The following is a 24,145-nucleotide window of genomic DNA, read 5'->3' as shown; positions in this document are numbered from 1 at the left end:
CTTCATTATCCATTTTTTCTGTTTGTTAAGTTGTTTGTGAACCCAAAAAAACAGCATATAACCAACTCATTCACTACTTGTTGTAATCAGTAATTTAGGGAGCACAGTGTAAACAAAGATAAAGTGACTGTCTGCCACGCAAAAATAGGTCCATTTTCAGTTCAAAGTTGTTTGACATTCAGGGAAAGATAACGGGCTTGAATCCATTTTTTGTAGACCGCCTGATTCTGATGAATCAGCTGGACACAGTGCTTACCACACAGTTGTAATCAAAATCGCAACACTCCTTTCTTTACAATTTTCATGTAAAGTGTAAGGCAACTTCTAGCATAATTACTAAATTACAAATCTTTGAAGTGCTAACTTAATTAGTTTGACATTAAGGGAAAGATAATGGGCTTGAATCCATTTTATGTAGTCCACCGGCTTCTGATGAATCAACTGGAAACCGAAAACATGAAATAAAATATGGAACAATTATTACCTTAATTTTTATTTTATAGACAAAAGCCTATTCCGCAAACATTAAAACTTGACATTTTTCAAAGATTACATTGTATCCAACAGCTCATTATCAATGTGTGGAAGAAGCTATAGTCACACCCATTAATACAAGTGTTACATTTTTTTTTAAAGCACTGCTTGGAATCCTTACAAATTTAAAGCACTGCTTGAAATCCTTACAAAGCTGTAGTTAAAAATCAGATCTGCCAACACATGTATTTTTCAATATAGAGTAAAAGTAAAGTTCCTTTTTTGACGCAAGTGAAGTAGAGTTCACATGTTTTTGTAACCTCAGCATATGAAGAAATAGTATAGTATGCATTATGCCTAACCATAAATATATAGAGATGTTAAAAAAATAAGCATTGATTTTGTTGGTGATGTCACTATGGGTGGAATGAATTACATCTAGCACCCAGGCAAAAATGTAATGCACCCAAATAGATGTAGGCCAGAAAAATAATCAATGACTTTGAGAAAATAAACTTAAGAAACTGATACTCAGGAAAATGTAGATCTCTTAATGAATGTAAAATACCAAAGCATGAAATCCCAGTTGAGGGGTCGGCGTGGTCGAGTCAGTAAAGCTCATGGTTGCTAAACCGAAAAGTCTCGAGTTTGAACCCTTGGGCAGATTAGACTCGTTTGCTGGGGACAGCCACTCTTCTAGGAGAGACAACTCCAAAATCAAAAACAACTGTTGCGTTGTAGTTTGTTCTTGGTTGGACAAAGGCTAAAAATCCAAAAAGAAAAGCAGGCTGAAATCAGAGTCAATGACCTCAATGGCGCATAACCAGTTGACACAATTGTGATGGAGGGGTGGTTGAGTCGGCTAAAGCTCATGGTTGATAAATTATAAAAAAGTCTCGAGTTCAAACCCTCTGGCAGATAAGGCTCAATCCCTTCTAACACTAAAAATTAAGAACGAAGAAGAAGAAATCCCAGTTGGATAATCAAAATTTTTCTCAAGAGGTTGGTTCCACAAGTTGGTTTAAAAAGTATTTAATTCGTCACTTTCAATTTTACAAAAATTGTTTATTCATTTTATCAAAACAAATTTTTGGGTGTTGTTACAGCTTCTGAGCGAACTGGACCACTTTCTTACAAATTTTATCATAATCAGCCGACACTGTGTCAGTATGTACAACTTTCTTCTTGACCATTGTGGTCAAGAATCTGTTCATTTTTGGTTGTCTGGTAACCTCTGCTGCCCTCTGTATCAGATCTGGCACACTTAAGCTTGAAACATTTTCTGTGTGAGGTGAGAAGAATAAGAAGAGTTAAATTATAACAGAAGGTCTGATAATCATAAAAGTTACTTTGGGCACTTAATGAAAGGAAGGGAAATTACACTAAAAATGATCAAGTTAAAAAATAAATAGAAAATGTAAAAAAAAGATGGCTAGTCATCTGCATACTGGAGAAAGCACTATATTAAGAGACACTTAATAATTTGTCATATCCACATATTTTTTGGTTGCCAAGACCTATGCTTATTGAACATTTTAAACAAAGCTATTCTATGTATTTAATCAGTTAATAAGTGAAATGTATTGCATATAGTGTTAAGATTAAGGTTAATAGTTAAATAAGCATCAGGGTTAAAACAATTTTCGTTACACCAATATTTGGGAATTGCTGACTGACAAATATTTAATACAAACCTTAAAATCACTATATAAAACATTTTGAGCTAATAACACTTCACCATTACAGATAATTCAAATGTTTTACCGTTGTGATCAAGGATGGGCAGAATGTTATCAATAAACTTCCCGTGGTGAGCAGTGCTAGATATCACAGTGGGGGTGGTGGGGTCCCCACACCCAGACAGAACATAATGGGCTACGGCAGTGTGTGGGTCCATTAGGTAACCTAGAGATGGTAACAATTTGTTGTGTCAACTTAGCACAGTATTTTGTAAATATGATATTTACATTGATGCCTTTTATCAGTTATTCATGTTTGTTTTTAACTAAAAGGGGGGGGGGGGGAGAGTAAAATTTAGAAAATGGTTTGTTGTTCCAAATAGGAAGAAGAGGCTACAAGACTTATTCATAATTTTATTTTAATCAAATGAAATATTTACTGCCAAATATTTAGACAAATTATATAATTTAAAAAAAATGTGAAACTAAGTTGAAATGTTACAATATATTAAAAGTTGAACTGTTTAATAATTAAGGGTCAACTACATTTTTAGAAAAATTAGTTGTTTTTATAAAATTACTGGTAGGACTTTCAATAAAATTACATTTATGTGTTTCCATAAAACCACAGTAAAATGCTTTCATAAAGTTATTCTAATGTGCTTTAATAAAATCACAGTTGTGTGTTTCCATAATACCTTTCTGTTTAAAAACCTTGCGTATAGTTTCTCTTGTGTTCTCTTCAGTGGCAAATCCTGGTATAAATGTATCCTTCAAGGCAGAATGTACCTGTTTCAATAATTCAAACAATGAACTAGCTGTGTACAATATTTGTTCTAATTTAAGTTGTACATTGTTTTAAAAACATTGTTGTTGTAACCATCACAGATTTAATGTGAACTCTCCAGCTTGCTAGTTTTTTTAAGGGCAAGCTTTAGAAATACTTGTATGATCTAAATCAGTGATATCAAAAATGTTTTTACAAAATGGGCTACATATGCCTGTGTAGGTGTGAAGACGGTGATAATAGTGTCAAACAGTAGAGCGCTTATTTGAAAACAAAGGATGTATGTTCAAATACTGTAGAAAATGTGTCTAGGCATGAAAAGTCTATGTAATCATACTAAAAAAATCAGAACAACTGTTTTTCATGATAAAAATACTATGGTGATCTATGGTGTATAGAGTGTATTTATATTAAATAATATAACATCCCCAATCACCACAACACCCTGACTCTACTATTCCAAATTAAAAATAAAAGTGTATGCTAAATTACTATTATATTACAAGTAATTATTTCTTTGACTATTTTTAGCCTTAATGAAAACAGAAGTAATTATGAACTTTTTACACAAATGTTATAATGTATTCAATTTTGGTTGAAAAATATGCTTTCTGGCAACAAAAATTTGGAACCATTTGAACCAGGGCAGCTTTTCAAGTCTATTGGGTGTTGCAGTAATACTTTGCTATATAACATGCTAATTTTCAAAAAATTATATAAATTAATTGGCAAGCGCTAAAATTATGTTTTAGCTGTCAAAAATTAAAACAAAATATTAAGTATTGATTTTTACGTGTTTTGAATTTTTTAATTCAAGATAAACTATTGAAAATAATTTTTGAAATAATTAATAATATTAATTCATTAATCCATTCAAAGTTTTGGAAAAACTTCCGCCAGGGAGAGATAAAATTTTTCAAACTAAATGAATTTTTGTGATCATGTTTCCCATTGATAAAAAAACATGGCGGCTGCTTGTTTCTTGACTTCGCTTCAAGATTTTAAACTCATCATGAACTCCCAATATGCAACAAATATACAAAATTTCAAGTCTATTGTGTACGTACGGTTGGGAAGTAATGTATTTGCATTCAATTCTGACAGAAAAGTTTTGTGGCGGTAAGTAAATTAATTATTTTTAAAAGTTAAATCTAAGACCTAGCAAGCCTAGCCCCAGGGGACATTACTCCTACTGGACGATTTGGTAAACAGTAAACACACGATTATCAAGTTCGACTTTACACTTTATTTCAGCATATTGCAACTAGATCTAGATATCTAATAGTTATTAGTAATAGATCTTAATCTACCTGATCCTAAATCTGTTCTTTATACTTCCTTAACTAGAGTCTAGATCTATACTGATCCCTCTAAATAAAAAATGACAGTGATTAGATTTAGTGTATGTTTGTAGATTGTAGACTTTGTAGAGATCTGATTGCAAGTACTTATCTAATATCTAGATCTAGACTCTAGTAAGTACTTCTAAGTACAAGTAGTGACTACGACTAGTCTAAGTGCAGACTAGACTACTGAGGATGTTAGTGTAGTTAAGTTGAGCATAGTTACTGAAGAAGACTTAGTAGAGAGTGAATGCAACACTGTGAGTGTAATATTTAAAAGTAATAAATTAAAAAGTTAATAATAGGACCTAATTTGATTTAAGAAGTAGATTTAAAGTTTAGTTGACTGCTAAAGATTAAGAAAGTCTGCTACTAACTAGAGTAGTACTTAGTAGTAGGCATATGCTTACTTAGAAATCTAGATGTAGGAAGTTTATGTGTAAATCTAGCAAGACCCAGTTATTTTAGTAGGCATTGAATTATGGTTATTAGATCTAGAGTTTAGATTTAGTAAGAGATAAATCAATATTGACCTGAACTGAAGTTATAGATTTAATTGCTAGTTTTGATTGCAATTTTATTTATATTTTTGATACACTTATTATGTAAACTATGATTATAAGACAAAATTTTAAGTATAAATATTGTGTGTAAATCTATTTTTCAGAATACCTGAATTAAATCAGTGCATATAGACCTCTAGTAAACACAGAAGAAAGTACCCTACACATGTTCCAGGCAACCTTAACTAAGACTATCAACAAAACATAGGAAATCAAAATGTGTTTTAGAATGAAGATTTCATCTGAGTCTGCAATTTATGAATAACAATATTTGATGCAGGAAAAAATTAAATTCCCTGAAATTAAGGGACAAATATTACATTAAATAAAATGCCTTTATCTTTAAATACTTAATAAATTATTAATTTATTTAATAAAAATTGAACTTGTCTTAATCATTGAATTTGTTTATTGATTGTTAATGTTATTGTTAGTGTATGAAAATATTGTAAACAACAGTGAGAGTTGAAAAGTTCCTGTTTCTAGCCTGTTTGTCCATGGATCAGATTGCAAAGAGTTCAACTGTTTCTGTGAACTTGGCATTCGAAGCCATGATGTGGTCAGCACTATGACAATGCCTTTACTTTCACTGATGTGAGTTAGGTACCCCTCATTGCTGGGTGCACACAGGGACTTTTTACTGACTTAAACCTCAATTTAACTTGAGACTTTGGGTTAGTAGTAATGGCAGTCTAGCGCCAGTGTGTTTTTCTTCATATAAAATTTGCAAGTTAAACACTGTTTAGTTTCCTCAATCACTACAGCTTTCCAAAATCACTGAACTAACACACACAAACACAAAGAACGTATTAAAACAACACTCAATAAAAATAACATAAATCTTAACACTTGATAAAAGATTTATTTAGGATATATCAATATATATTTTTACAATGACCTACAAATACTAAATTGGGATTCATTGGTCAAGCAGTAGAGCACACAATTGATAAACCAGAGAAGTGGTTTGAGGGCTTGAGTACATTATCATTAAGGGTAACTGGCTTGAGATACTGACTTTAAGTGTAAACCACACAACTGTTTTATTGGTCTAAGTAAAAAAAACAAGACATTATTAATATTATTACAAGTGGAACATGCTTCATCTGTGGAATAATACTTTCATTAACAGTAAAAATAAATATTAACTAGTGTACACAGACACTAAAAATACATGCTTACTGTAAAGCAAAAGTAATTCTTCTAAAACAATGTAATATACATTAGGCTTATTTAGTCATATCTGTTTATTCTGAGTGATATAGTCAGAATTCTGTAATTATAGCATATTTAATTTCTACTAAGTAAGCCTTGTACAACAGTATGAATATCTAGAATCTAGCTATATAGATTAATTGAAGTTGCTGATTTTTTTTTTTAAATCTTTGAATTAAATTTTCAATGTTAAACTAAAAGCTCAATGACAGTAACACAAAGTCAAACAAAGCTTATTACAATTAAACTAATTAGGCCCTAATGTTAGTAATTATTAGATTAATCCAATTTTTAGGCCCACTTTGGGCTTAAATCAAATTTGGAATTTCTAGAGCTATTACTAGATATAGAATTTTATCTAGTAATACTGGTACACTATAACTTGTCTATATATATATAACGATAACTATCTCTACGAGGACTAACTACTAAGCAGACGACTAATTAGTAATTACGGTTATTAGGTCTAGCCTACTGTCACCGTGTAATATCTAGTTTATCTACATCTAGATCTAGTACTAAAAGAAAAAGTACTAGGAAAAGGATTTTTTTTTTTTTAAATATGGCATTGATTTAAAATAGGGGCCTATTTATTAAAATGAATAAAGGCAAAGTCTTTATAACTAAATAGGCCTAATTTAAATTAGGGGCCTATAATTAACTATAATATGATTAATACATAGGGCCTAATAACTAATTTAATCAGTTCTTAACTTTCTAAGCAAAAGAAAGTCTAGAAAAAAATGTATGGGCCTACATTCAAAAGTTAAGTCTAAAGTCTAAAGGTTTCTGTTTTACATAAATCTAGCTAATTAATAATTATTCTATTATTACTAAATCTAGCTTAAATACTAGCTAGCTAACTAAACTAATACTAACACCTATTACTATTATATTAATAAAAGTATTCATATTAATCATATAGGCCTAGTTCACTATAAAAGAAAATACGCTATAGTCTATATAATACAGTAACAGGCCTATACTTAATTTAATACTATTATTATTATAGATCTAGGTCTAACTAAAATAAGGCTGAGATCTAGATCTAAATAAAATACATAGGCCCTAGATCTAGTAAATAATACTATTTGACGATTTGTTATAATTAATAGGGTATATTTTTATTATTGTATCTAGATCTAGATCTACTGTTTATAACTTAAACTTTAGACTTAATTAAACTTAAAGTATATGAGTGTATGACGTATCATTAATAATTAATATTAATTTTAGGCCTAGTACTTAGTACAAAGTTAGTACACTAAAGTAGAATCTAATTCTAATTACTATAGGCCATAGGCCTAGTAATTAGTAGGCCTAACTAATTATAATATATATAGGCTAATTACTAAAGTTCTTTAATCTTTAATTAATTATTTAGACTTGACTTTACAACCTCTTCTTTACTCTTCTAATAAAATCGGTTTAGACTACGGTCCCTAGATCAGATCAAGATTCTAGATTTAGATTTCTAGATCTAGAGTTAGTAGAATCTACCTCTAAAATCTAAAACTACTAAAACTCTAAAACTAAATCTAACGAGTCGGTTATATTCTAAATATAATTCTAGATTCTAGACTATATTAAAATCTGAAAAGTCAATTCTTTATCTAGATCTAGATCTAGATTTAGAATCTAGATTAGATTTTAATTTTCTATCTCGATTTCTAGATCTAAATTCACGAAATTCTGATTCTAAATTCTTGAGTTTGTTTTGAAGCCAAAAGCGAAAGTAGCTTTCCTAACTTAAAAAAAAAGATTTAATAAAAATATTCAGATTTGGTTTAAAAAAACGCCAACCGGCAGGACTCCATTTGGACTCCACTTCAACACCCAATTGTCATAGTCATCTAAGCTTTGATGGCTACAAAATGAAGAAACTAAACTATCCATTCCCTTCTTAAATCTACAGCAAAGAAACTCCACCTACTCTATAGACCATTAAGTCCCAGCATGGTATTGATAGGATTTACACAAAACTCAACCCCTAACATAATAAAACAACATTTTAAAGGTTCCCTTTTGAAGATATGAGATAAACAAATTTCCATTGAAATCCTTTACATGAAAATTAGCCATATAATTAATGGGTGCAAAACAAACAAGAATAAAAGTGTACAAAACAAACAAGAAACAAAGTGTACAAAACAACGTGTACAACCTGTTGTGAGACTGAAGCTGTTCCTTCCTTAGAGACCTGTGAATAGAATGTGCTGACCATAGCTGCGTGTTCACCTGACAGGTGATACAACAGTCTCTCTAGGTTAGAGGATTGGATGATGTCTATTGAGGGGGACATTGTAGCCTGTGGAAGATGGGATTTATTAATTAGAGGATTAGATTAGTCTATTGATCGGGACATGGTATGTGGAAGATTTTAAAGATTGGATTTATTTATAAGTGTAGTTAAGGGGTGTGTTAGGGTACACCACAACCACCACTAAAATATATAAGAAAAATTGAGGAAAATGTTGGCCTAAAAAAATTACACATATTTGTCATTTTTATGACAAATTATGTAAGTTTTTTGTTATTATATTTCTTAACTTATATTCCTATAGCTATTGGCAGATCTAGGGCAGTACATAGAACCTAGCCAGCTCCCCAAAGTATATATTTTGGCCTATATCTAACTCACCCTTCTTAAGGGCTGAATCTGCCACCCCCCACCTTTGTTTACATAGTGTGATGGTGAGAAGAAGAGTGGATGACTGCTAACTCCACAAGTCAGGAGTTCTGACCCTAGCAGATGAGACTTGTTAGCCACAATAAAATCAAAGAACTATGCTGCTTGCTGATTGTTCTTGTGTGGACAAAGGCTATGTAAGAAAATCCAGAATGAAAAGTTGGCTGATGTCTAAGTCAAACCATACCACCATGTAAAACTCGAAACATAAAAATTGTGTTGGAGGAAATCCTCTCTGTTTGTTCAATATAGAGCCTGGTACGTCGGACTCCCAAGTCCCCTACACAACAGCGTGGGGTAGGAGAGGTGCAAGACTGCCGGGAACCAAAAGGGGTCTGCTCGTGATCCTAACCAGATACTTTGACTTTAAACTGCGGCCTTCACGTGGCTTCGGAAGAGTGCCACCAGTCGGACTAAGCTCATGACCCCCCTAGTGAGTGTGGAATGGCTAGTGGTAGCCAACAGCAGCTAGAGGTTTTTGACCTGGCCAAGTAGAGCTGCTGTATGCGCTAGGCTCAAAGAACGGCCAAACACCCCCCTCGATCAAGCTGGGTACCAGGCGGTAGGACGACGTCCCGCGTCTGGTGGGTGGGGGAGGAAAGCCCGGTGAGAGCCGACGGAAGTAGCGACCGATGTGTGGGAAACTCTTGTGGTCGGAGTTTGCTACACTGAGGCCTGCCTGGCTAATGGAAGTCAACCTTCTGAGCCGGTTTCCGTATAAGGAAGGAAGGAAAAAGTACAATAAAGAACAAAGAAGGCGCTAAAAAATAATAGCGTTTTAGCTGGTATTTATTGATATAATGAGGGTTCCCTTTACACTATAAGTAGATGGTTTTATAAAGTAAATGGTTTTATAAAGATAGTAAGCTGGTGGTAAGATAATTTAAGGTACTTTTAAGGTAAAGTTTAAAAAATTGATTCAAATTAGGTAAAGAAGCATGTAGACTTAACACCAAAGTGAGAGAATTGTATCTACAAAATCTGAACAGCTCTTAACTTTATAAAACAGACAACATTTTTAAAAAGTCCTACATGGATACAGTATAATTAATATTTTTTTAAGGGAACAATTGTGTTTACCTTTAGTTTGTAAGATGATGGACTGTAGCTCCCTGAGAGAAGAAAGTCTGTAAGGATTTTGTTGGAGTTTGAAGCACATATCAGTTTGCGAATGGGAAAACCCATCTCCTGAAAATCATGTAGGCCTACCAAATGAACTTTATTTTTAAATATCCTTTAAGCATGTCATTTATTTAATTTAATATTTAATTAATGATGCACAAAAACAAACTACAATTCTAAATAATTAAATTCCTTATTTGTAAAGAAATCATAGTTCTTATGAAAAATATTTTTTAAAAAATGTTTAAATGTACAAAATATTTGATAGATTTCAAAACTAATTAGAGAATACAGGGTTTAACAAGCATGGAAATAAATTCCAAAATAAAACCCTATCTTATATTAATAAACAAAACAGTTATGCAATGACTAAAAAAGTAGATTTTTATGTCTAGTTGACTTAAAAATTCTCTTGTCCCTCTCCTACACCATGTCAGCTGTAATATTGTTTTGACCTGAGCCTTCAGGCATGGTGTTCTACCACCTGGGTTTAAGTTTTACATACTAAGCCTGCATGACCGACCTTGACATAGTAGGCGCTGAGTATGTTGCCAAAATTGCCAGTTGGGACACAGTAGTCCACTGGGTCACCTAGGTCAACATGACCTGCCTTGACCAGGTCGAGGTAAGCGCTGGCATGGTACAAGGTTTGGGGTAACAGCCTCCCCCAGTTTATAGAGTTTGCTGCACTGCAATCAAAACAAAAAAAAATAATAATTGCAGATGATAAACAGTAAATAAATAATGGAAAAAGGGATTTTTAGGTAATATCAACTAGGATTGTTAGGGCTAGGAGTAAGACTAAGGTATTGGTTCAGTATTTCTCTCTGGGGGTTATGCACCCCTGGAGTACATCCACCCCCTCACCCCAGCAAATAGTAAAAAATGGAAAATATATAATTTAACAATTAAAATACCCCCCCCCCCCCCACTCCCTCTGAAGAAAAAAAAAAGCTTATATCCTAAAATCATCTATATTAGTAGTGATGGTGTAGTTAATAGTAAATATAGTTTCATAGAAATAACTCCACACCTTAACATAATTTAACTTTTAAAATTCTGAATAATTATTATGAATAATTTTTTAATATTGTTATAATGTAATTATAAAAGAACCAACTGAAAAAGTTATATAAGAGATTGTGGAAAGTAGTTCATATGAAGAAATGTAACTCAAATCAAGGAGGATAACTCATCGGAACCAAGGAAAGTCAACTACAAAAAAAAGTAACCTGAGTCTACAACCACCCAATGACTTGTTGATGTTTTCATCTCTGAAAATAGTTTTGACAGTTTTTTGACAGTAGTCAAAATCCCTATCGACTCCTGTAGATAAAAACAAAGAGAATCACATGAGAAATAATGATAATTAATTAATAGCCCAATAGTGACATCTATTTTAAAATATCGATGAAAAATTGATTACAAATTTTACAATATATTCCTCTGTACAAAAAAATGTAGACATATATAAATTAGAATTAGAATACATAATTGTTATAAAAGGAGCCATGACAACTTGTCATACAAAACTTACCTATGACTGTAATGTTCTTCCCTTCCATAGCTGTGGTTTGCCACTTCTGAATTTCACTGACATTTTTGGTTGGGTAGAGGACGATGACCCCAAGTTTTGCCCCACCTGAAAACATAGTTACCCTTGCTGCAGTTAGCCACACAAGAAAATACACTAGCCAAAAATACACACCTGGCTTTCAATCAAATTATACAGGTAAATTTGTCATTATTTTTTTCTCTATTTCTGTTTTTTTGTAAGTTAAACCTAAATTGCATAAGGTATATGAAAAACGCAGATAATGAGTAGAGCAATAGCAAGCCAAACCAACATCAGTTTAGGCCATTATTATAATAATTATTATAATTTTGGCATAAAAAAACCTGGTGCAATGAAATATTATAATTTTTTTTTATAAAATTGATATAACCAATCAAACCAACTTGCATGTCTGCTGAATCCATCCAATGTGGCACTTCCTGTGTCACCAGAGGTGGCAACAAGTAACAGGTATCTGATGGAAAGAAATTGTTATACATTAAAGGGAGATAATTAACCGTTTAATAACATTTTGGGAGACAATTAATCTTGAAACTGGTGCCAACTACTCTAATCTTTGAGTGAGTTAATTAATAAAAGTTATGGTTTATTCTATCTAATGACAAATGCCATCGACACAGCTCTTTATAATGTGAATTTCGGTTTTAAGTCGTACACCAGAATAAAATAGAAAATAAAATGTTCAAATTGTAATCCATAACAGCCTGTCTGCCTTATGGAGTTACTTCCCTGCCCCTATTGAACACCAACCTACCCTTTAGATTTACCCCCCTGTTCCAATCGAACACCTACATACCCTTTAGATTTACCTCCTCTCTATTGACAACCAGAGAAATACTAACTTTAGATCTGGGTTTGGCTGGGCAGACATTGCTTTAGTGAAGAATCTGGGCATGAGCTGTAGGGCCCAGTCCTTGAAGGACGCTGTTGGCCCATGGAACAGCTCTTGGACAAACTGGTTCTCTCCCAACTGTACCACAGGAGCCAGATCAAATCTGAGGATAAAATATATTAAAAACTGTAATCTAAAGCTGTTTCTTCTGCATTTTTAATTTTAAAGTTGGACGAGATTCCCTCCAACACACTTGAGTATAAGTGTCAACTTGTTATGTGCCATATAGACTGCTGACTCAAATTTCAGCCTGCTTTTCTTTTTGGATTTGCTTTTGTAGCCTTTGTCCAACCAAGAACAAACTACAAGGCAACAGTTGTTTGATTTTGGAGTTGTCTCTCCTAGAAGAGTGGCTGTCCCCAGCTGTCGAGTCTAATCTGCCAGAGGGTTTTTGACCTCAAGACTTTTGGTTTAGCAACCAGAAGCTTTACTTACTTGACCCCGCCAACCCCCATCTCAAGCTAAAATACAATTATTTTCACTGCTGATCTCTGAAGAAAACTTTATGTGAAAAACATAGAAATTTACTGTCAAAATAATTTTTTTTATCCAGTCAAAATAATAAAATAGTAGGTGAGAAATGTGATAACAAACCAGAAATACAAAACTGTTGAAGGGGAAGGGGTGCCCGGGGACACCCGACTTTGTGACGCCAAACACACACACACACATACATATAAATATATATATATATATATATATATATATATATATATATATATATATATATATATATATATATATATATATATATATATATATATATATATATGGACTCTGATCTCTGATGGACTGTGTAGGTTATTATATTCTCTATCACTCGACCATGTTGCTTCCAATATTCCATGATAAGAAAACTGGTATACAAGTCATTAACCCTATCTTAGTAAAGTTGAACCCACTCACGGTTCAAACAGCTCATCACTGTACGACTTCTGGATGAATCCTCTCAGCTCCTGTGGGGATATATCCAGTGGATGTATCCACATCTCCAGAAGTCTCAGCGCCCTCTCCCTGTAGCTCATATTAACGAGCCGGCCGATGTCAGCTAATGAGAGCTGTGGTCTTGACCCTCCTTTAACGAACAGTCCGCCATCTGGGGCAATTCCTTCAAGGCAAAAAATTTTTTCTTTAAGTTTGGTAAAACTAATTTATTATAAGACATAAGGGCTAGTAAATTATGGGAAGTAACAATGAATAATTTATAAACTGTAAAATATCATTTGTAAAAATAATGTGTCATTATTTTTGGTGGCCATGTTGATATCTGCACTTTGACCTATAGTCATAATAAAACATTATTTTTCTTAATCAGCTAAGTTTTGATGAAACTTTCTGGGTTGTTTTTTTTATATTTAGCCTCAGAGGATAAAAAAAAAAATTACCAACAAACCTAAGCAATCATAACAAAGGGCTACAACCACAATGGTCACTAAATGAAAATAAAATAAAAACTACATGACTGGAAGAGAATTAATTTTAAACTGCTGGAAACTGAGCCTTGCCTTGTAGGACTGTATCTAAAAATGTCACACTGCTCTTGTCACCTTTGACCCCTCTGGTTGAAACATAGCCTGGGTCATGCTCAAATTTCTCAATGGCTTTCAAAACTTTCTCCGCTACTTTCTCCTTGCTGTCAGTTCTGTCTACTAAGACTCTGATATCATACCTGTGTATTTAAAAAGTACCTGTATGCCTAGAAAAGGAACACCTGTAAATAGAAAATACCTATACATAGGGAATAACTTTATATAATATAAAGAATACCTGTACATAAGAAATATCTTTACAGTAAAAAGGAATACTTATAGGCCTAGATAGGGAATATTTTTACATAACTGTAGATGGGAATAGCAGTGTAATAGAAAAACCTGTATTTAAAGAGTAACAGGGATTATTATATCTCACATAAAAAAAGTAGTACATCCACATATAAATAAACTAATGGGGTTTAAACAGACCTATAATGCCTAAATCTGAATGATTTTTTTGGTTTTGTTATTTTATTTTAGGCAATAAAACATATTTTACCTTTACGACATTTAGAATTCTAATGCAATTTTTTTTCAGTAATACATTTCTATAATGCTTTCTTTTCATTATAATAAAATATGACAGTTAAATAAAATGTAATTCTTATATGGAAAGGTTTATTAAACTGGATATGGGCATATTGATATCTCTGATCATCAAACACTTATCATGCTCTACATATTATTTTACCAATCTTCATAGTTTAAACTAGTTATAAGCCTATTGTCTTTCTGTAATCATGCACTTATTATGCGCTACATGTTATTTTATGAATCTTCATAGTATATTAAACTAGTTATAAGCCTATTGTCTCTATGTAATCATACACTTATCATGCTCTACATTTTACCAATCTCTGTAATCATATACTTATCGTGCTCTACATTTTAACAATATCTGTAATCATATACTTATCATGCTCTACATTTTACCAATCTCTGTAATCATACACTTATCATGCTCTACATTTTACCAATCTTCGTAGCACGTTCGCCTGAAGTTGATGACATCCTCTAGTGTAGCCCCTGATGCCATTCCAACAATACGGTCAACCTTCATTGCCTGATTAGGACAAGCACTATTTGTAATTAGTTGCTTAAGATAAATTGCTTATTTAACCCTTTCCCCGGCGACTGGGTGTAATCGACCCGAAGTCGCTATATTTTTGCTCATATCTCGAGTCTCGTTTTATAAATTTTTCTGGGCCTCATTCCCATCTATAAGGTGGTTGGGATGAACACATTGGAGGTTGTAAATTTTAAAAATATTCGTAAAAAAATTTTTTATGAGGGTTTGAAATTTTTGTATACGGTCCCTGGCAACTGGGTGCTACACACCCGTACACAATTTTGAATGGAAAAAGTACTTATAACTTATAAACTGGTTACTAAATATTTGTTTTTACCCATTGTGGGTTAAGTCATTGTATTACATTTTCAAAGTTTAACTATACATTAACAATCTGAAGGTATTTGAGTAACAAAAATATCAAACAGAATTGAAGTAATCAACTTTAGTAATAAAATAATAGAACATTAACACGTTTTAATAATTTATACCTCAGAGAGCACACTTTTTAGATAAAATTAAAATAACTGGACATTTCCTTTTGCTGGCAGGGAACTTTAGTTTTCTTTGACAAAATATGGGCACCCTTTTAGTGGTGTTACATGAGTCACATGCCCAAAATATTTTAATTCCATACTTATCGGAATTGCTTGGTATGTATTGGATAAATCTACTCCCACCTCTAAAATCAACCAGTTGCCCAATTAGTAATGATCTCTCCAGAAACATAACACCCTGCTAAATTTGTATGGAATATCTACCATAATGGAAGCAAATTTAAATATACCATGAGCCTGATGGACTGTTAGTGTTATGGAAGTGAATATGACCCAGAAGGTTGCTGAATCTCTTCATAGAAAATTCTGCCTCCAAAAACTTCCATAAGCAGAACTGAATTGACATACAACTAAATTGTTATTCTGCAGAGTGCCAGTGTCTCCTCTTGCTTTCTCTCCATCCCTGCTAATGCAGTCAAATATTGGTTGTATTATTTTTTGTATTCATGCACAGAAGAAATATTTAGGGTCAGGCTGTTTATAAATTTCCTGGGATTAGCACTTCAGGCAGTGGTCTAGTGTACTGTTACTTTGTCTTTCCTGAAAATATTTCTTTTTCTTCATTTTGCACCAGCAGTTTCATTTTATTATGAGTGCCAACTGTTGACACATTATTGATAGTTGAAATGCAGTATATTGGGTAGACCTCGTCATCAGAGCTGCTTGATACTGATGGCTGCCATTCTTCATCTTCTACCTCTGATACTGATGGCTGCCATTCTTCATCTTCTAACTCTGATACTGATGGCTGCCATTCTTCATCTTCTACCTCTGATACTAATAGTTCAGACTCAAAACTTGTTGGTCATTTTCACCTGCTATACTAAAACTGGCAAATATATTCCTTTATCATTAGCACTTGAGTTTAGACAAAAGCGTTCAAGACTTGTTTCTGTTGTGTTCTCAATAACGTTTGTGACTATTTATAAACCTTACTCTCAGGGTCACAACCTGTAGAACACCCACCCCACTCCCAGTTTGATCAATTAATTGCCCAGTATTAACTTTCAAGCAGCATTACAAAGTTGTTTTGCCTTTTTGTCCTCATTTGTACTCCTAATGAGGTTAATGTCAAGTTACTCTAAAAGGCTCGAATGTCTCTATCTACATTCCAGAGCTCCCAAAAAGAGTACAAATCACTATATATGTCCTCCCACAGGCAATCTTACCCCTGCATTTCATTAACCTATTGTAACTCTGAACTAGAGTTCTGTCTGTAACTGCAAGTCAGAGCTCCAGCAAAGACTATAAATCACTACATGTGTCCACCCACAGGTTAACTCTTGCTTGAGAATCCCATCAACCTGTAGTATCATATTACAGCTCTCCCATTGACAACATGTCTTTTGTTCCCCTTGGCCTCTGTGCCCTGAATACCTTAACTGTGTCAGTATTGTTACCCACCCCACAATGAACAAAGAAAAGAATTTACTATAAGAAAGTCTTTGGGTGTAATCCACCCAGTTGCCGGGGACAGGGTACCAAATATGTTGCCGGGGAAAGGGTTAAATAATTAATATTGATTACATATTTTCATTAACAGAATCCAATTTAAATGTTCATATTTGTTGTTTTACTATTGTTTAATAAGCAGCATGTGATAAATAAATTCCTAAGTTTAATAATTTACACTTTACAAATTTTAAGTTTGAATTTCTACAATTTATAATTTTAAAATTTATCTCCTAGCAGAATACTGATAAATAAAAACTGTGAATGCTGCTGAGGTTTAAATGCTGCAGAGGTTTAACAATTAGTGCAACACAGTTTTTAAATTTTACTTTTTGTCGTTTTAGAATGGTTTCATTATCAGCGTCCAGGTAAATGAAGACCCCAGCCTCTGCCACTTTTGTCATGGCCCCGTACTGCAGGGGGTTGGACCCACTGAGGGAGACAACTGTGTTTTGTACATCTAGGGTGGCCAGGACTTTTCCCTCTTCCTCTAGAAATCTCTGCTCACCGACCTCTTTAAGCTGTTGGGATTATATGCTTCAGAAATAGATTTTTTTAATGATTTGATTCTGGAGCATATGTTTAAAAAGCATGAGATAAATATCTATAATATTGAACATGGAAGTTTTATTAAATAACATTTTACTATGGAAGATAAGAAAATACTTGTTGACACATAATTTATTTTCTTATGTTATTGTTAATTTGGAAGTTTATGACTATAAACAAAGTAGTTTAGCCTCTTTCAAGAAATATGGGGCATAGCTAAAGTAAGTTTTAAAAATTAAAATGAAGATCTATGAAAGTCTGCTAAGTTTGTGGTAGTACAAGACTTTTGCCATAAGAACTACTCCTGTCTATTATAATTTATATTGCTGACCTCTGACCTAGATAGCATACCATAAAAGTAAAGTTCCCCTTTTAAGGACCTTAAGATCCACAGTGCAGAAGAACTAGTGTTTCTTGATATGATGGTGTGGCCAGCACTATTCCCAACCACCTATACTTTCCCTATTGTGAGTCAGAAACTTACCAGAGTGGGGTTGACGCAGGGAGGTGTTAAAGTCTCAAGTTCGAATCCTAGCAGCAAACACTCAACCATTCGACCATGCCACCCCACTCTACCAATGATGCACCTGTAATTGTCGAGCTCTCACCTTGCTTGCCACACTCATCCCCCACGCTGGGGTCAGCAGATGGTCATCTACATCAAACACCTGTTTCCTCAGCGCTTGGGCCACTATCTGACCAGTGGTGGTCTTACCAGAGCCTGGGTTCCCCATCAGAACATAATTCCCCTATAAAAGTTTAAACCAAAAACATAAGGTTTCACATTACAAGACATTTCAAGTCTATCCGATTATTAAAATAACAAACATGTTACAAAACATAAAAATGTATTCATTACTCTATTGAGTAGGCGTTGGTCTAAATCAGTTATTCTTAACCTGAAGTTAACCTTATTATAAAATATTAGAGGTAATAAGCCCCACCAGGTTCCTATGTGCTTTCACCAAACCCTTAGTAATAACTCTATCGTCCACACTAACAAAACCCTATCATGAATCAAATGAGTTGGGTGTGTGCCTTGACCTCCACCAAACTCCTGATACTGACTGAACCACTTGTGTTCAATCGAATACAGTTTCAGAGCCACTGGTCTAACTAAAAATTTAAAAGCTGCATTTTAAAATTAATAAAACTAATAACTAATGAGTATATCGGTAGATAACAGACAGATCACACAATCTACCTTTCCATTCAAGGCTTTCCATGACTTCCAGTTGTGGGGTTTTTTATTGTGCAGATGGCGACATAGAAATAGAATACAAGCAGATCTGTGTCCTCTGATTTTCAAAATGTGAGGAATTAACATTTTTGTCTTCTTTTTTTTTTACCTGAAAAAGTTTGGACAGTATCATTCATTATGGTCATCTTTTACCATTTGTGCCCAAAACATATAGGGCCAATGAAGTAGAGTTCATCTGTTTCAATGACCTTGTATATGTGAGATAGTGTGGTCAGCACTATGCTCTGCTGCTTTTATTTCCCTAATATGACAACATAATATAAGTTTGTTATTTTATTGCTTAATGGTGAAAAATTCTTTTAAAATTATCACTTGGCCTATAGGCCTCTATATAATCAATTGTGTACCAATAAAATTTGGCCAATAAACTCAAATAATTTCAAATGAGAAACAAGGGTGAAAATCATCTGGTCTGTCTAGGGCTAGTTTAGTAGGTGATTCTAAAATTTCTATCTACTGTAAAAAGGCTATTTGTGGCCCATAAATTTTGAGGGCTGTGATTGCAGACCAATCAGTGTACTACTTTATTTCTTTAACCAATATCTGCCCCACCCCCAATTAAAGTTTCAAGTGCTGTTTTTCTCCTCCCCAACCCCCATCCCCCTTGCCAGATAAAAATATCTGAGTGAAAAGAAACCTGAGCCAAGATATTCTCTCACTAATTTGCCATGACCTTGTCTACCACTGCAGTTTTAGAGATAGTTCAGAGTTCGTTAGGCCTACATTTTTAGAGTAGGTCTAAAACGTAGGCCTATTTAGTAGACTATTTAATATTTAAATGTAGGTCTATTTACTATTTAGTAGCCTACAAATAATTACTCAAACCTATTCTTAAACATAATAATATTATGTTTAAGAATAGGTTTGAGTAATTATTTGTAGGCTACTAAATAGTAAATAGACCTACATTTAAATATTAAATAGTCTACTAAATAGGCCTACGTTTTAGACCTACTCTAAAAATTAATTAATTATTAATTTAATAATATATATACGAATGATAGTAAAAATGACATTAACTTTACTTTAGTATTTTTCCATTTAGCTGTAGGCATGCAATGTCAATAATTAGATTAGTAGTACTAATTTTAAGGGCAGGGTTACTAATACTATACTATTATTTATAATAACATTTGTCATTTAGATCTAGATCTAGAATCTAATAATTTTATGTCACAAGGTGTTGTTGTTATGTGGTCCTACCTCTCAGAGCCGGCGTTAGGGGGTGGCGAACGGGGCGGTCGCCATAGGCCCCGCGCTTGAATGGGCCCCGCGCTTAAGCAATGTCATTGTTATCTGAATTAGTTCGTAAACTTAAAAAAATTGTTGCTGAATTCAATTGGGAAAAACTAAATGGTCGAATGCCGACGTTGTTGATTGTTATAACTGAGGCCACGGTTGATGTTGGTGAGTCCCACCTGAACTGGGACAGGCCGTAATTCGATACAAAAACAGTGTCACACCTCCCCTTTGCGTAGGGTACGGTCGCATGGCATTTGACCTGAGCTAACTGGAGATGGCGGTCGAGAATAAGCCCACGACGTAAAGAGATACCCTATTGTATGCGGACCCATGAAGACATCCTTTTAGTGAGCAGACGGGATGTCTGTAGTAGACAGTTGGTGACCTGATGAACTAGTCCTGACTTTCTTGTTGTAGATGTCGTATAATGTCGTATATGTACAGTGTTTCTTCCAGACATTTTTCTCCGGGGGGAGGTGGGGGGGGGGAAGGGGCACTTGAAATTTTCGGGGGGGGGGGGGGAGGGGCACTTGAAATTTTCGGGGGGGGGGCGGTAGACTTTCTTCGGGGGGGGGGGGGGCGGACACTGTTAAAAGTATATATTTTCTATATGAATTATATAAATTTCATTTCGTTTTCGGGGGGTGGGGGCTACTTGTCTTGGTATAACAAAATTAACATTCAGTTGCATGCAGAGGGGTGGGAGGAGGGCGACGAGGGGGGGGGGGGGGCTTAGGATCTATATCAGGCGGCATTAAACAGAGTGATTTATTATTATTTTTTGGAAGAAAGTTAAAACTGTTGTTATGTTGTGTCACCTTAAAGATTCACCCGTTCAATAATTAAGACAATAAGGATTTTGGTTTTAAAATATTGTATGAATTCTAAACAAATTTTGAAGTCTATAGGCCTACTGTTTTGATACATCAGGCCGAGTTCGCTGTATCGTAAACTATATTTTCCAAATTTTTCGGCACGTGATTAAATATTCTTAAGTGATTTGGTATGAATTACATAACTGTCAAAAGTGATTTAATATCTTAGCAAAGGAAAAAAACTACGAACATTGGGTTAATACATGGGAGAGATAAAATCTGTTATTATAGTGGAAAGTTTGACAGTAGCTTATAAAATCCAAAACATGTGTGTTATTAAGTGTACATCACATTATATAGGCCTTTATACATACATATATATATATATATATATATATATATATATATATATATATATATATATATATAATGGAAAGGCCCCGCGCGGATGGTTGGCCCTAGGCCCCGCGTATTCCTAACGCCGGCTCTGCTACCTCTTGTCTTGACCTTCTTACATAAGCATCATGAATGATTATACTTATAGGCCTAATGTATAGAGTATAGAGTGCACTAAGCTGAGTGCTCCATCTTTGATTGGTAGACCTACACATGGCATTTCACAGAGAACCTACACGTCGTTGTTTATTGTGTGTTGTGTGCTTTGTCCTAGTAAACCGAATTGACCTAGAACATTTGCATGTGGCCCGGTAACATCTGTGGAGTGGTGTGTTTGCGATAGGGAAATTGAAAAATGTGAATTGATTAAAGGATTGCCTAAAGAAATAATTAAAATAAAACGGCTGTGATGATAACAATTTGCTACAATTGTGTGGCGTCATTTAATATGTATAATAATAAATGCAAAATAATTGAAAAAAACTAAACACAAAAATGATATTTTAAATGTAAGTGATAAGTCCCACATCGCAAATATCCAAATCCCCCCCTCCCTCAAATCCAGCCCGTAGTGTGACGTCAACTATGCACAGCTCCTAAGAAGTATTACAGTAACTCATTATTTTTCATTGTAAGGGGAAGCAACTCGATTAATATTATCGATATAAATAGCAATGCCTAATTATTTCCCATTTCTGATGGAGGCGGCGGGTGTGTGTGTGTGTGTTGGGGGGGGGGGGGGGGGGGGGGAGAAGGTGGCGAGGTACGCCCACCGTCACACCCCCACCCAGACGAAACAACAATTATTTAATTTAAGTGTGCATTCTAGTTTCAAGTGCCCACCCCGCACCATCCACTGAGAAAAATGTCTAAAAACAAATACTGATCGCATTGCTAGGTTTATGTGCTTTTTTAAAAGACAAGTTACAAGAAAGATTAATGGCTCAATGACAAAAAATGTTAAATGAGTTGTACCCTGGAAACTCCGTAAGGTTTGTTGCTGCTTAGGTGTATTTATTTTCTATATCCATTTTTATTTTATTTATGATAGATTGTGCCTGAAAGAAACATGTGCTTCAGTGATCTGCAATGATCAAAGAGATGAAAGGGAGGTAAACAATTAAAAAAAACATTAAATTTTTTATCTGGTGACTGTAGGTCGATGGGTTTGTGTTTAATGAGGGGGTTTGTGTGTAAGAGCTTGGTGTAAATAATGTGTAGTGAGGTTCTGTGATGTTTGTAAGTGTTTGGTGTAAATAATGTGTACTGAGATTCTGTGATGTTTGTAAGTGCTTGGTGTAAATTATATGTAGTGAGGTTCTGTGATGTTTATGTGTGTTTGGTGTAAATAGTGTGTAGTGAGGTTCTGTTATGTTTGTAAGTGCTTGGTGTAAATAATGTGTACTGAGATTCTGTGATGTCGGTGTGTGTTCGATGGGTGTAGGAATGTATCTAGACCCTCTAGTTCAAGTTTAACAATGCTAGTGTGTTCTGACAGATGTGTGGTTAAAAGGGAAAAAAGGAAACATCTGTTAGCACGGAGGAGGGGGGGGGGGAGAAGAAATGGAACGTAACACACATATTAATATATTTAACAGCGATATTAATTTCTTAAAAAGCAAACTGGTGATTGTTAGTGAAATAAAAAGCATATTATCTTGCTAGACATCACTTTATGAAGTAGTTACACTGTATTTTGTTTGGTCCCTGAAGATCACTTTTGTGAAGGTGTGTATACACTCCCTGTATGCTCCCATCACCTACACTCCCTTATGCTACCATCATCTACACTCCTTATATGCTACCATCACCTACACTCGTTTATGCTACCATCACCTACACTCGTTTATGCTACCATCACCTACTTCCCTAAATATTACCATCACCTACACTCCCTGTACTCTACCATCACCTACACTCCCTTATGCTACCATCACCTACACTCCTTATATGCTACCATCACCTACACTCATATATGCTACCATCACCTACGCTCCCTGTATGCTACCATCTGCTACACTCCCTGTATGCTACCATCACCTACACTCGTTTATGCTACCATCACCTACACTCGTTTATGCTACCATCACCTACTTCCCTAAATATTACCATCACCTACCTTCCCTATATGCTACCATCACCTACACTCCTTATATACTACCATCACCTACACTGTTATATGCTACCATCACCTGCACTCCTTATATGCTACCATCACCTACACTCCTATATGATTACATCACCTGCACTCCTTATATGCTACCGTCACCTGCACTCCTTATATGCTACCATCACCTACGCTCCCTGTATGCTACCATCACCTACGCTCCCTGTATGCTACCATCACCTACACTCCCTTATGCTACCATCACTTACACTTCCTTATGCTACCATCACCTACACTCATGTATGCTACCATCACCTACGCTCCCTGTATGCTACCATCACCTACACTCCCTTATGCTACCATCACCTACACTCCCTATATGCTACCATCACCTACACTCCCTGAATGCTACCATTATCTACACCACCTGTACGCTATTGCCTTTGACCCAGCAAGAAATTATTGCGGCAATTAAGTTTATTGTTTTAAATAGACATCGAATGGAATGTGTATAGTATACACGATCTTATACTGTAACTAAAACATCTTATACAAATCTTTTTCTTTTCATGTTAAGATTTTAATAAATTAATTAAACAGATTTTAAGATTATTGAATTCCTATTTTATAATTACATATTACTATTTTATTTTTTATCTAAGAAGAATTAATTGGACTTATTAATCAAGGATAATAGTTTCTGAAAAGAAACGTAACACATTATTTTTTCTCTAATCACAATCAAGGCAAACATTAGGAGCAGATCCTAATGCACAAACACGAAGCAGTTAAGTTTTTAATCACCGTGAAGGAACGCGCCTTTAT

At 34.4% G+C, this 24,145-nt stretch overlaps 1 protein-coding gene across 1 annotated transcript; it reads right to left on the bottom strand.

Annotated features, from left to right (window-relative positions):
- Positions 1-1,518: 1,518 nt before the first annotated feature.
- On the bottom strand, positions 1,519-21,456 carry LOC131939390 (threonine synthase-like 1). The gene is made up of 17 exons (XM_059297676.1): positions 21,312-21,456; positions 18,704-18,848; positions 18,108-18,248; positions 17,280-17,471; positions 14,847-14,935; positions 13,846-14,009; positions 13,247-13,448; positions 12,291-12,443; positions 11,832-11,902; positions 11,410-11,514; positions 11,105-11,198; positions 10,396-10,561; positions 9,831-9,938; positions 8,226-8,369; positions 2,852-2,942; positions 2,239-2,379; positions 1,519-1,756 (listed from the first exon to the last, which is right to left on the bottom strand). Exons 2-17 carry the CDS (start codon positions 18,824-18,826, stop codon positions 1,575-1,577), a joined length of 2,166 nt encoding a protein of 721 aa, XP_059153659.1. The 5' UTR covers positions 18,827-18,848; positions 21,312-21,456; the 3' UTR covers positions 1,519-1,574.
- Positions 21,457-24,145: the final 2,689 nt, after the last annotated feature.

The sequence above is a fragment of the Physella acuta genome, unplaced genomic scaffold (genome assembly GCF_028476545.2).
Source record: "Physella acuta isolate Inbredline_101_S28 unplaced genomic scaffold, ASM2847654v3 ptg000018l, whole genome shotgun sequence".
NCBI classification, from domain to species: domain Eukaryota; kingdom Metazoa; phylum Mollusca; class Gastropoda; family Physidae; genus Physella; species Physella acuta.
The sequence above is the reverse complement of the archived record's forward strand: the minus strand, read 5'-3'. Positions and strand labels throughout refer to the sequence as shown.

Coding starts and splice junctions, on each gene's coding strand:
- LOC131939390 (XM_059297676.1), bottom strand. CDS start 18,826: ATGTTAATTCCTCACATTTTGAAAATCAGAGGACACAGATCTGCTTGT. Junction 14,936..17,279: donor CCATTCTAAAACGACAAAAA/GTAAAATTTAAA, acceptor TGTCCTAATCAG/GCAATGAAGGTTGACCGTAT. Junction 9,939..10,395: donor TCAGCGCCTACTATGTCAAG/GTCGGTCATGCA, acceptor CATGATTTTCAG/GAGATGGGTTTTCCCATTCG.